A 12,619-nucleotide genomic window follows, 5' to 3' on the forward strand; every position below is an offset into this window, starting at 1 on the left:
ATCTCCCCAGACGGGATCTCTTCCCATCAGCTCCCTCTGCCCTTAGCCTCGTGCGCGCCCGGCGGTGGAGCATCTGGGGTGCCTGGCAGGGACTCCATGAGTCCACCAGGCGTGCCCCGGACTCGGGCCACAGCGCCACTGCCTCGGGAGACGCAGTGCGGTGGCCGACAGGGGGCGCAATGTCGGGGAGACCGACTCCCCTTCCCTCGCCTCTCGGGCGGAGCGCGGTGGCGGGAAGGAGCGGGAGCTGCAGAGGGTGGGAGGGGCACCGCTCCCCCGGCTCGGGGGAGGGCCGGCGGCGGCGGCGGGGCGTGCTGGTGGGCGGGGTCGTCTGGCGGGGCGGGGCGTGCTGGTGGTGGGGCGGGGCCGGCGGGCGGGGCGGGGCCGGCGGGCGGGGCGGGAGCGGCGGGCTGGTGCGGAGCGGCCGGCTGGTGCGGAGCGGCCGGCCGGGGAGTGCGCCCGGGGGAGCTGGGAGGGAGGAGCGCGGGGAGCGCGGGCAGCCGCCCGCCCCCGCCCCAGCGCCGCCCGCACGCAACAGTTTCCCCCAAAGTTGCAGCGCGGGAGGCGGGCGGGCGGGCCGGGGCGGCGGGAGGGGGACGCGGCCCAGCGCGGGCAGTCCCGGCGGGCGGCGGCATGGGCACCCGGCAGACCAAGGGCAGCCTGGCGGAGCGAGCCAGCCCCGGCGCAGCGCCCGGCCCCCGCCGCGAACGGCCCGACTTCTGGGCGTCGCTGCTGCTGCGCGCCGGGGACAAGGCGGGGCGGGCGGGCGCCGGCGCGGGGCTGCCCCCCTACCACCGGCGCGTCGGCATGGTCCAGGAGCTGCTGAGGATGGTGCGCCAGGGCCGGCGGGAAGAGGCGGGGACGCTGCTGCAGCACCTGCGCCAGGTGAGCGTGGGGGGCGCGGGCCGGGAGCGCTCCGCCTCGGGTGGAGAGCCTCGAGGGGCAACGCCCAGGGCCCTCTTCCGAGAGGATGGAGCCCCGCGTGGCCTCCAGGGGCTGGGCTCTCCCGCTGAATTTGGAGCCTCGGGGGAGGGCAGAGGAAGGCTGTGTGGCTGAGACCCGCCGAAAGGGACCTGTTGGACTATTGTCCCCGCTTCTCTCCCCGGATAGATCTACTGGGTTGGCTTATAGGAGGGAGGCTGGGGCGCGAGTCTTTTGGGGGCCAGGGTTCTTTTCTTCGTCGCTGCACCCCGGCCTTTCATCCCCTTCCAAGAGTCCCACAGGATTGCGCAGTTATCTGCTGAACCCAGATTCGCGAGGGGGAGTTCAATGGCATGGCCCCCAGGACTGGTGAGATGCCATCTTCTAGGACAGTTCCCACACTTAAGAGATACCCTCTGTTCTGTTCAGGATCGAGGTAGTGTTTCCACCTCCCCTAACTCTGGCTGGTACCTTGGCTAGGAGTCTCCTCCCCAAAGCCTAGAAGAAAAGAAGGGAGCAGGATTTGGTTTCCTGGCCTCAGGAATTTTAGGCTGCCCAGCCCTGCCTTCAACCTGTTCCTCCTGTCCACTGGTTAGGAAGAGGTTCTGCAGACCTGGCCAATGCCTTTGGTTTTAAGGTTGATACTGTCAGCCACCTATGGCTTGTTTTTCTTTCTCAGTTTCTGTTGGGAAAAGGAGTAGCCTGTGCCATGAATTTTGTTAAGTGTGAGAGAGGCTGGAGGGTGCAAAGCTGCTCTCTCAAACCACCAAACTGGTTGCCTTGGCTGTGGCTTTGTGGCAGATTTCATCCTGGCCCTGTATCCTGCTATATCAACAACCCTAGTATAGACTCAGCCTACTGCCAGCAAAGAAGGGGAGGCCCCCTCAAGTGACCTTTGTGAGGTTTTCCCTCACTGATAGAAGAGGTGGTAGGAGTGCCTTCCTGGGAGGAAGCTTCCAAAATCTAATTGTATCCACATCTCTCCTGGATTTTGTAGCAAACATTCCCCACCCACCCCCCACATTCCTCAACCCCCGTCTTTTATATCTGATATGATGTTACTTCAGCATACTCAATCCCTTCCTTTGCACAAGGCAAAGGAAGCAGAGATGTAGGAATTTAGGAAGATATGGGGATTCTACCCTTTGGAAAAGCTTTTCCAAATAACCCAAGACACTGCTGTATCCCCAGTTGCCTTCCCTGAATTGAATCATCAAAGAAAGATGACATCTCCCACCGCATAACTTTAGCTGTGCGTATTTCTTTTTGTCTTTTGAAAATTGGAAACCGCCTCTATGGTAACTCCTTTGCTTTCAAACAGAATAATGGAATTTCCAGACCCTTATATCCCATATGCACATCAGACAGTTAAGTTTTTACTGACCACATGCTATTCCCCCAGCCCTGGGAGGGGTGCTTTGGGGAATACAGAAATACGGTGGGGGCTCACAAAGCCCTGCTTGTGGGGTAAAAGCACAGAGTGAAGCAAGCATTGTCCAGTGACAGCTGGAAGCTGCTATGGGGACTTCACAGACACATTGGGTTCCCCTGTGTGATTGCATATCCTGGGGAACCTGAGCTGCGTTCTGCAGGTTTGTTGAGATAGAGTATTTCCTTTGTACATGAGTCTTTTGGTCTACTGCCCCCTCAGCTACAGGACTGGAATGGCTGATGCTGAAAAGAGAAGGTTAATCAGAATTCCTCCTCTTATTGGACTCCCTTGACCTTAGCCAGTAAAGGCTGTAGGCCTGGAGGGCCACCTTGTGCTGCCTGGAATGTGGGGGAGAGGACCCTCAAGGAAATGGTCCTGGTTCTTGGGCACTGTTCTTTGGGCACCACAGGGGTGTCCAAATGTCCTTGACAAACAACGGGGCATGGTTTCTAGGACTTTGAGACTTGATTGGAGGAATATCCTGCTTAATTTGTACTGCACGCCAAAGTGGCTTTCTCCCAAATAGCTATTTTACTTTTCTCTCCTCCTGGCAACAACCAGGATGGTGCAGATCACCTCCATTTGTAGAGAATTTCTTCTATGTTTGATGATATGTTTGGTGCCAGATTAATGCCCAGAGCACATACAGGATTGGAGAGGATTCTTGAGTCTCCTTAATTCTTGAGGTTTTTAATGTCTTTGAGTCTTTGATCTTTTTGAGATCTCCAAAGAGCTAATACATTCTTCCCAGGCAAATGCACTGCATACATGATCATGCAAGGAAACTCAGAAGGTGTCCAGAACCCCTGAATCCTCTCCACAAAGCCCACGTTCACAGTCATTGCTGCAGTCTGATATCTTGTGCCCTTCCCCCCCAACGGGCCTTGCTCCAAACTGGGGTTATAGAAACAGGAACCGTGTGTAGCAATTCCTGATGGGCAATGGATTGTGGCTGCTAGTGCTGCTTCTGCTGAATGTCCCCCTTTTACATCAAGGATCTTGGGGGTGTCTCCAAGCTTGGAGACTATCTGGTTTATCTGGTTATCACTTGCTGGTATCAGAAGGTCTGACTCACAGTTCAGGGGTACAGGCAGGATGCTAAGCAGCTGGTTTGAAGTCACAAAGCTCTCCCCTTTCATTTAGCAGCAGTGTAATAAGAGGAAAGACTAAGACCAAGGAGCAAGTTTGTGTGGCTTCATCCCACTGATAATCCCTCTGAGTTGTTTCCTCATTCCCCAAAGAGGAATCTGGGGTGCTGGGCAGAGAAAATGGTACAAAGTGACAAAGTGTGTGAGACTGGGGCTGGGAATATGGCCTAGTGGCAAGAAAGCTTGCCTCCTACACATGAAGCTCTGGGTTCGATTCCCCAGCACCACATATACAGAAAACGGCCAGAAGGGGCGCTGTGGCTCAGGTGGCAGAGTGCTGGCCTTGAGCAGGAAGAGGCCAGGGACAGTGCTCAGGCTCTGAGTCCAAGGCCCAGGCCAAAAACAAATTTAAAAAAAATTTTTAAAAAAAGTGTGTGAGACTATGTTGGCACTGTCAATCAAGAGACATTCTCACAGCAACCATGTTAGGAGAATCTGTCCTACTTGTGTATAGCTGCGTTGTTGGAAGGTCATGGCATTTTTATCTTCAAGCCTGGACTGGTTTCTGTCTACCTGGCTGATTTTTAGTGTGCATCAAAAGTTGAGAAGTGCTGGGTGCTGGTGGCTGACCTGTAATCCCAGCTACTCAGGAGGCTGAGATCTCAGAATCACGGTTAGAAGCCAGCTGGGACCAAAAAAAAAAGTCCCTAAGATTCTTATCCACAACTAACCACTGGAAAACCAGAAGTGGTGCTGTGGCTCAAAGAGGTAGAGTGCTAGCTTTGAGCAAAAGAGCTCAGGGACAGCTTTCCAGGCCAGCCCCATGATCAAAGGGGGGAAAAAAAAAGTTGAGCCATGTAAAAGAGTGCTCATAGGAATAAAAGAAGCCAGCTTTGAACAGAGGATACCATTGTCCTCTTCTCTTAAGCCCCCTTCCTCTAGACCTCCCCTTGCGCAGATGTTTCTTAAATCTTGGGCTTAGGCTTGCCATCTTTTTTGGGGGGAGTTGGTAGGGGGACATTACTGGTGTTTGAACACAGAGCCTTGTGATTGCTAAGCTGGCACTCTACCACTTGAGCCATGACTCTAGCCTTACTTTTTGCTGGTTATTTTGGAGATGGAGTCTAGTGAACTTTTCTGCTTAGAATTGGCTCTGAACTACAATTTTCCATATCTTACCCATCTGAGTATTTAGGATTATAGGTGCCTGATATTTAAGGAGCCCTGGGGAAGAAGTGAAGTACCTTCCATCATGGAAGGGGCCAAGCGCTGCACTTCCTGGAAAGGTAGAGTATCAGCTCTTCAGCACAGCAGTGTTTCTTGAGCTCCAAAAATTCCAGGCTGGGTTGTTGGCCCACTTCATGGAACACAAGAATAAGATCCATTTTCTTGGCATCTACCCATCCATCCATCTCTCTGTCATCATCAGCATCCCTGCTATGTCAGTCATCTGTTACACTGTTACAAAATGCCTGAGATAATCAATATTATAAAGAGGAAAGCTTTATTTTGGCTCATGGATTTGGAAATTTCAGTCCATGGTTGCTTAATCCTCTTCTCTTTGGGCTTCTGGAAAGGCAGAGGGTCATGGTGGGAGTATATGATGGAGGAAGGTACTAACTTCATGGTGGCTAGGAAGCAGAAAGAAAGAGAGAGGGAGGGAAGGAGAGAGGGAGGAAGGAAGGGAGGAAGGAAGGAAGGAAGGAAGGAAGGAAGGAAGGAAGGAAGGAAGGAAGGAAGGAAGGAAGGAAGGAAGGGGCGAGCCAGTGTCCCATTATCTCCTGAAGGGCACATACCCAATGAGTACAATGCCTCCTAAAGGTAGGCCCTACCTCTTAAAGGTCCTACCACTTCTAAGAACACTATGGGCTAAGAATTATATCTTTAACTTGTGGCATTTGGAGGACACTTATCAACCCTAGCATCTAATTTCCCAAAAAGAAAGTCTGATTGGGTTTATTTATTGCCAAATTGGTTCTTACTCAGTCTCCCCCCACCCCCAATCTCTGGGACAGGAGCTTCATCCATTAGTTGTCACCACCACCATCCCCTCCCCTGAATATTGGACAGGCACTTACTGGTGACTATGCAGGTCTCCTACCTGGAGACAAAGAGGAGCAAGATGACCTTTGAAGGTCATGTATTTCCTCCCATACCCCACCTAAGCAAAGCTCTATAGGGGGCCAATTGGAAGCTACCAGGACACTGAGAAGGGGTCCCCACTGCTACCTTGCTCTCACTCTTCCTCTACGTGGAATGCATTCTCTGTTCCATCAGAGGCATTTTACCATCTCAAGGCCACTTCCTGGGCATGGCAGCCCAAGCTTGAGAGCCAATTGTGTGTAGGTCTCACCATACTAGGAGGCATTTAGTTGTTTTCCTCAGATGACCTTCTGTTTGCCAAGCAAGGTCATGTGCTTCCTGTACTCAGTGATATATGATTCGTGTTCTTTAGTAAGTCAGTGTGTATGGAGATGTGTCTGTCATCCTGGAAAGCACCTGGATACCCCAAGACAAGCTGTGCTTCTGGACGCAGACTTGCTAGGCTGCCAGTACAGGCAGGAGATCCTGTGCATTTGCTTTCTGAATGGTTGGATTTCTGGGCAAGATGTCCGTGGGCTTGACTGTTCCTGGCGGCCTGCCAGGCGGAGGTGTTCTTGGAGAGAGGAGTGGCATGGTGCCCATCCTCAGTGGCACCGCAGGATTCCATCCAGCAGGTGCAGTCTGGGGCCTTTGCCAAGGTGGCGGGAAAGGAGTGGAGCTGGTGGGAGAGCCAGTTACCCAGTTTCTGATCCTCTCCTGTGCTGAACTGTGTGCAGCCCCCACAAAGAAGCCTTCCTGTTTGAAAGCCACTGCTCTCTGTTTGGGCTACAGGCAGGCAGCGTTTCCAATGATAAGGATGCAGAGACTGCTGTCAGGCAGGGCCTGCTCTGCTGGTTTCCAAGGCTGCCAGGGACATAGCAGCCTCTCTAGTGGCCAGGCATAACCACAGGGTCTGGGCCCAGGCCAGTTTCCCTGCCTTTGGGTCTGGTGGGGCTGAAGGAAGGTCCCTCTTTCTGAGAGGAATGCCCCCTTTTCAGAGCTAGCCAGAAGCTGTTTTTCCTATCTCTCTCTCTTCAGTGCTCCTAATGTGCCCTGGCCTCCAGCCACAGACATCCAGAGCAGCCTCAACTCTCCACCGCCCAATGTCGTTTCATTTCTGTGTGTGTCAGAGGCCATACATAGATCAGGTACTCAATACGTGGTCTGTTTTCAGGAAATGTTTTTAGACTGGGTTTTAAGCACATGCACATGCATGTACGAATACACATATGTACATGTAAATTAATACGTGTGTACAGATATATGTGCACACATGCATATATTTAGACACATTGACTTATACATATGCACACATATGTGATCTATGCCCTGGCTCCTGGCTGGGTTCTTGCCAAATGTCTTAGTCCCTTCAGGCTGCTCTAACCAAATACCAGAGACTAGAGGATGGCTTATCAACAACAGAAGTTTATTTCTCACAATCTGGAGGCTGGACGTCCAAGATGAAGGCATTTGCAGACTCAGCATCTGGTGAGAGCCTGGGTTCTGGTTCACAGATTGTGCTTCTTCTGGTGTTGGCATGTGGGAAGGCATGCAGGGTCGCTTGGGCTTGTTTTTTAAGGGCTCTAGCTACTTTCTGTGCCTGCTGACACCATCTCCCAGAGGCCCCACTTAGAAAGTTAGGATGTTGGAGGGAAGGGGACATAAATGCTTAGACCCTTGCACTACCACATCCTTTCTTGCTCATTTGCTGAATCTCAGGCCTACTATTACTAAAAGAGTTGGGTGTTTGAAATGAGAACAGAGACCTTGGCCTGTTGAGGAGGGGTGAGGATCCCTTTTTACAATGTCTGCTCTCCTCCCCACCCCACCACACCCGCCTGGGTGCCAAGCTCTGCCATGTGGCTCTCTGGGAGCATTTCCAAGCATTTTACTTTACTTTATTTTATTTTATTTTTTTACTTTTATTAGCTCATACTCCTGGCTGCTGCAGCCATATGGAGTTCTGCCGACAGCTGCTGCTCAAAGGGATGTGGCATTTTGATGTTTCTAACTTTATCTTAGCCAGCATAGGCACGGGAGTCCAGCTGAGAGTGGGGAGTCACCAGGGAGTGTTTCCTATGGAGGTAGCTTCTGCCTTGCATGGACCTGAGGATCATGTGCTGTGGTTTGATGAGGATCATGTGCTGTGGTTTGAATGTATCCCTCAAAGTTCATTTGTTGAAAACAATCTCCAGGTTCAAATGTGGCTGGTATATGGGTGTTTGACCTTTGGCAGGCAGTTAGGATTAGATGAGAGTGGAGCCCTTATCATTAGACTGGTGATTGTGTTAAGAACCAAGCCTGAAGTGGACACTGGCAGCTCACACTTGTAATCCTAGCTACTCAGGAGGCTGAGATCTGAGGATCGTGGGTTAAAGCTAGCCTGGGCAGGAAAAGTCTATGAGATTCTTTTTCCAATTAACCACAAAAAGCCAGAAATGGAGCTGTGGCTCTAATGGTAGAGTGCTAGCCTTAAGCAAAAGAGCTCAGGGCCAGCACCCAGGCCCTAAGTTCAAGCCCTACAACCGACAAAAAAAAGAAAACCAAAACCTGAGCTGACAGATATGACAGCCTCACCATGTTATGACACAGCAAGAAGTCCCTTACCAGATGCTAGCACCATGCTTTTTAGACTTTAGAGTTTGGCTCCAGTCCTGCAAGCCAAATAAACCTCTACTCTTTATTATTAACTACCCAATCTCAGGCATTTTATTATAGCAGCAAGAACCCAGCTGAAACACCTTGCTCTCCTCCTGAGGTGCCAGTTGCCGCAATTCATCCTCAGTGTTCTGTGCACCTTTCTGCCTCTCTGCTTTACTCCATCCCTACCCAGCTCCTGTGGCTTCTCTTTGTGCCTGTTTCTCTCTGTGTCTCTTCCTTTCTGTGTTTCTCTCTTCCCTGTCTGAAGAGCAGACTTAAAAGTGCCTCTTGTTAGTCTGTTGGGCTTACTTGGCTTCCCTTTTCACTACCAGCTTTGCAAGCAAGAAGGAGCAGTGGAACCCATGTGAATGCAAGGAGTTGGTGATGGAGGGAGGGTGACCTGATTCGATCTGCTGCAGTTGTCTGGGTACTGACTGGCACTGTGTATTGGTGGGGAGAGCAGGTATTGGAGACCCTTGTCTATGCCTGTAAAGCATTTTTTATGTGTTTTTCTCCTTAAATAGTTTTTTTCTTTCTCTCCCTGACCCCCAGTTCATTTTTTTTGAGGCAAGGTCTTGCTATGTCATCCAGGCTGGTCTCAAATCCAGTCCTCCTGCCTTAGCCTCCTACATGCTGGGATGACATGTGTGCACCACTATGCTCTTTCAATAATTTTGTGAGGCTGGTTCAGTATTATTTAAAGGATAAATTGTGAGGTTTAAAAAAATGCTAAAGGGGCTGGTAATGTGGCTTAGTGATAGAGTGCTTGCCTAGCATGTATGAAGCCCTGGTTCAATTCCCCAGTACCACATAAACAGAAAAGGCCAGAAGTGGTGCTCTGGCTTTAGCATATAAATATATATATTTAAGGCATCTGGGTGCTGGTGGCTCAGACCTGTAATCCTAGCTACTCCGGAGGCTGAGATCTGAGGATCAGAGTTCAAAGCCAGCCTGAGCAGAAAAATCTGTGCGATGCTTATCCCCAATAAACTACTTAAAAGAAGCAGCACTGTGACTCAAGTGGTAGAGTGCTAGCTTTGAACACAAAGAGGATCAGGGACAGCACCCTGGCCCTAATAAGTTCAAGCCCCAGGACCAGAAAAAAGAATTAAAACAATGTATAATCTTTGCAGAAAAAAACCAAAAAACAAAAAGATCAATGTGGCTAGGTGCTGGTGGCTAATGCCATAATCCTAGCTACTCAGGAGACTGAGATCTTTGGATCATAGTTTGGAGCCAGCCTGTTGAGACTGTTATCTCCAATTAACTACCAAAAAGTTAGAGGTGAATCTCTGGCTCACGTGGTAGAGTGCTGCTTTGAGCAAAAAAAAATCTCAGGGACAGTACTCAGGTAAACTCAGGACATGCAAAAAAGTAAAAGATCAATGTAGACGAGTAGATGTGTTCTGTGATTGAGTGATCAGAGATGTTGCATCCAGGCCCAGTTTGAGGCCCTGGGATGAAGCCCGCCAGCCCATTGGGAAGGCCACAGCAACAACAGGGCCCTTTGCTTAGAGCGGGGGTGGAGGTGGCCAGGACCCAAAACACCAGATGGAGCACACGCATTCAGCCCAATACCAAAGTGAGAGCCCCATGGCGTGGCTGCCCTTGGTTCCGGGCTGGCTTGCTCATACTAGCAGGGGTCAGAGGAGCAGCTGGTGATGAGGATGACTGATGAGTGATTGTAGAGTGGCCAAAGCCGCTGGGATTCCAGCCCTCTGCTCAGGCCACCGACTCATGGGCCATGAGGGACATATGCAGGCGCACATGGCATGCACCAGCTGCTGTGTAACCCCCTCTGAAGTGTACAGAGGCACTGGTTCTGGGAGCTGTGGAGAGCCAGGTCTCCCCCTACTACCTTCTAGATGATGTCTTCCCTTGCTTGCCCTGTTGAGCCCTTCTCTCCAGCTGCTCGGTGTTCAAGCCATTTCTTTTCTGTCTATAGTCTTTTTTCCACAGCCCACCAGGGCGCAGAGCTGAGGTCACTGAGCTGAGCTGGCCCCTCCAGGAAGCCCTCCATTGTGTAGCTGCTCACCACTTGAGCGACCACCCACAGCCACAGACTACTTAAGAAAGCTCACAGGATTCCCATCTTCCACTGAGAGGCACCAGGCAATGATGTGACCCCAGTGGGTTACCTGAAAGCCCTCCCTTCTCAAACTCACCATCCTGGAGGGAACCAGTAGGTAGTAGGTGCAGTCTGGGATCTTGCCCTGGTGGGCCTTGTCTCCCAGAACTCTGGGCTCCTGCCTCAGGTGACAAAGAAGGGCAGGAGCATGACAGATCCCCTCTTATGGTGCTGTGCATACGTAGATGCCACATTTGGGAGTCCCTTCCAGAGGGCTGAACCCATCCAGCTTGGCACCCACCACACTGTAGCTGGCTGGTCACAACACACCTGGCAGCTCCACCCACACCTGCACATAGTGTATTAGTGAGTGAGAGAGCAAGGGTGCAAGAGGAGGCATGGGACAGGACTCCATTCCCACTTGGCACAACTGGCTCATGGCACCTCCACAGGGGCCAACTGGAGAGAGGACTCTGGATCATGGAGGACTCACTTCATTGGTGGAAGCTAGCAGAAGCAGGACCGGGCAGGGCAGACTTTGATAGAGGTGAAAGGAGATGTGGGGTGCATCATTTCCCTGAGTGCATTCTCTGACATTTTTTCAGCAGGTCCCTTTTTTTTTTAACTAATTAAATTTTGTTGACAAGGTATTGTGCAAAAGGGGTACAGTTACATAATAAGGCAGTGAATACATTTCTTGTGATATCTTGAATTCTCATTTTTCTTTCCCTTCCCTAGATCAGATAGGCATATAGACAATACCCAGTGTACCAAAATCATATACAGTAGCCACTTAGTGTATGCCAAAGGAAATTCACCTAGAACTTTAAATGTAACGTCAACAATAGAATCCTCCTGTGTCCTTCTCTTGGAGTTGTTTTTGCTTATCCTTGTCTTATATGATCATATATACATAGCTGTTGAACTATTGTGATCCACTCATAGGTCTATTCTGTACCTTTTTATAAAAAGTTTAGTAGTTGTTTGGTTTTAGATATATAATGTAAGGTCGCTGACCCAAACAGCAGGTCCTTTTTAAAGCCAAGATGTTGAGGCTGAGAAGATGAGGTAACATGGTAGTTGCTCATGACTCACTCACCTGTAATCCTAGCTACTCAGAAGGCTGAGATCTGAGGATTGTAGTTTAAAGCCAGCCCAAGCAGGAAGTCCATGAGACTCATCCTCAATTAACCACCAAAAAAGTTGGAAGTGAAGTTGTGGCTCAAGTGGTAGAGCACTAGCCTTGAACAAAAAAATCACAGAGACAGCATCCAGGCCCTGAGTTGAGGCTCCAAGACTGGCCTGCATGCCCCCGTGTGAGCAAGCGCACTTGTGCTTGTGCGTGCACACACACACACACACACACACACAACTGGCCCTTCCTTCCTCCACTTGAGAGATTGACTAGGCTTCTGCTCCTGGCATCCAAGGACATATGAAGGTATAGATGCTATTCAGTGAGCAACTCCAGGTCACTTATCACCTACCCTGGTTTCCTTCACTGGCCGCTTCTAGCCCATACAGAGCCTCTGTGTGGAGAAGCCTCTCTGGTGGATCACAGCCAGCACTAGGGCGTGGTGGATTAGCTCCACCCAGGTGGACTTGCACAGTGCACACTCTGCACAGCTGTACTCAGCAGACTTGAGAATGTACATAGGTTCAGTCTTTATCATCTGAAGTATCTACCCTTTCCCTCACCAATCCTGAACCCAACTTTCTTGGCTTACCTATGGCAGGGAACAGCATAATGCCAGCTAGAACTTCACTTGTGCTTCTCAGCCCATGCTCTTCCTCTTGAGTGAAGAGCTGAGCAACTGGGTATCTTCTAGGAGATTCCAGCTTAGCACTTCCACCTCTCAAAAGGCCCCCGACTAGGGCATCATGGTGGCCTTTCCTGGGCTCTCAGGGCTCCTAGTAGGCAGGAGTTCACCTCCAGCTTCCTGGAGTTTACATTGGCCTCTTCACAGTTCTGGAGGGAGTGAGGTCTGGACTCTCCCAACCCCTTCTATATGCCTCCCCACTTCTCCATGCTCAATAATTCCTGTGGGTTTAGCTTTCCTCCCGCATCCCCTTTAACTTTTCTTCTCAGCTGCAGGCTTATATGTTTCAAGTCCTTCTGGCATCATAGCATCGCAGGGTGAAAGCAGCACTCTCACATGCTCTGCCGTGGGGCTCTTTCTTTTTTTGGGGGGGGGTGGTATCAGGGCTTGAACTCAGGGCATCTCGCTTTCTGGGTAGGCACTCTACCACTTGAGCCATCCTCACAGCCCTCATCCAGGCAGCTGCAGACCCAGAGACTCTCAGGAATGAGGAGGGGCTTGATTTTGGATGTGGAAACCCAGACACCAAAGTGTCCATTTCCCAGAATTCCCATCACTCCAGGAATGG

The 12,619-nt window shown here is 50.9% G+C and overlaps 1 protein-coding gene across 3 annotated transcripts in view; it reads left to right on the plus strand.

The window, feature by feature from the left end:
* Nucleotides 1–509: 509 nt before the first annotated feature.
* Nucleotides 510–12,619, plus strand: part of Lrrc75a (leucine rich repeat containing 75A) — a 41,946-nt gene continuing 29,836 nt past the window's right edge. For all 3 annotated transcript variants that reach the window (XM_048365488.1, XM_048365489.1, XM_048365490.1), the window contains exon 1: nucleotides 510–885. In XM_048365488.1, coding sequence (XP_048221445.1) covers nucleotides 634–885 — 252 coding nt within the window. In that variant the 5' untranslated portion in view covers nucleotides 510–633. The remainder of the gene's footprint in view (nucleotides 886–12,619) is intronic.

The sequence above is a fragment of the Perognathus longimembris genome, chromosome 17, assembly GCF_023159225.1.
Source record: "Perognathus longimembris pacificus isolate PPM17 chromosome 17, ASM2315922v1, whole genome shotgun sequence".
Taxonomy (NCBI): Eukaryota; Metazoa; Chordata; class Mammalia; order Rodentia; family Heteromyidae; genus Perognathus; species Perognathus longimembris.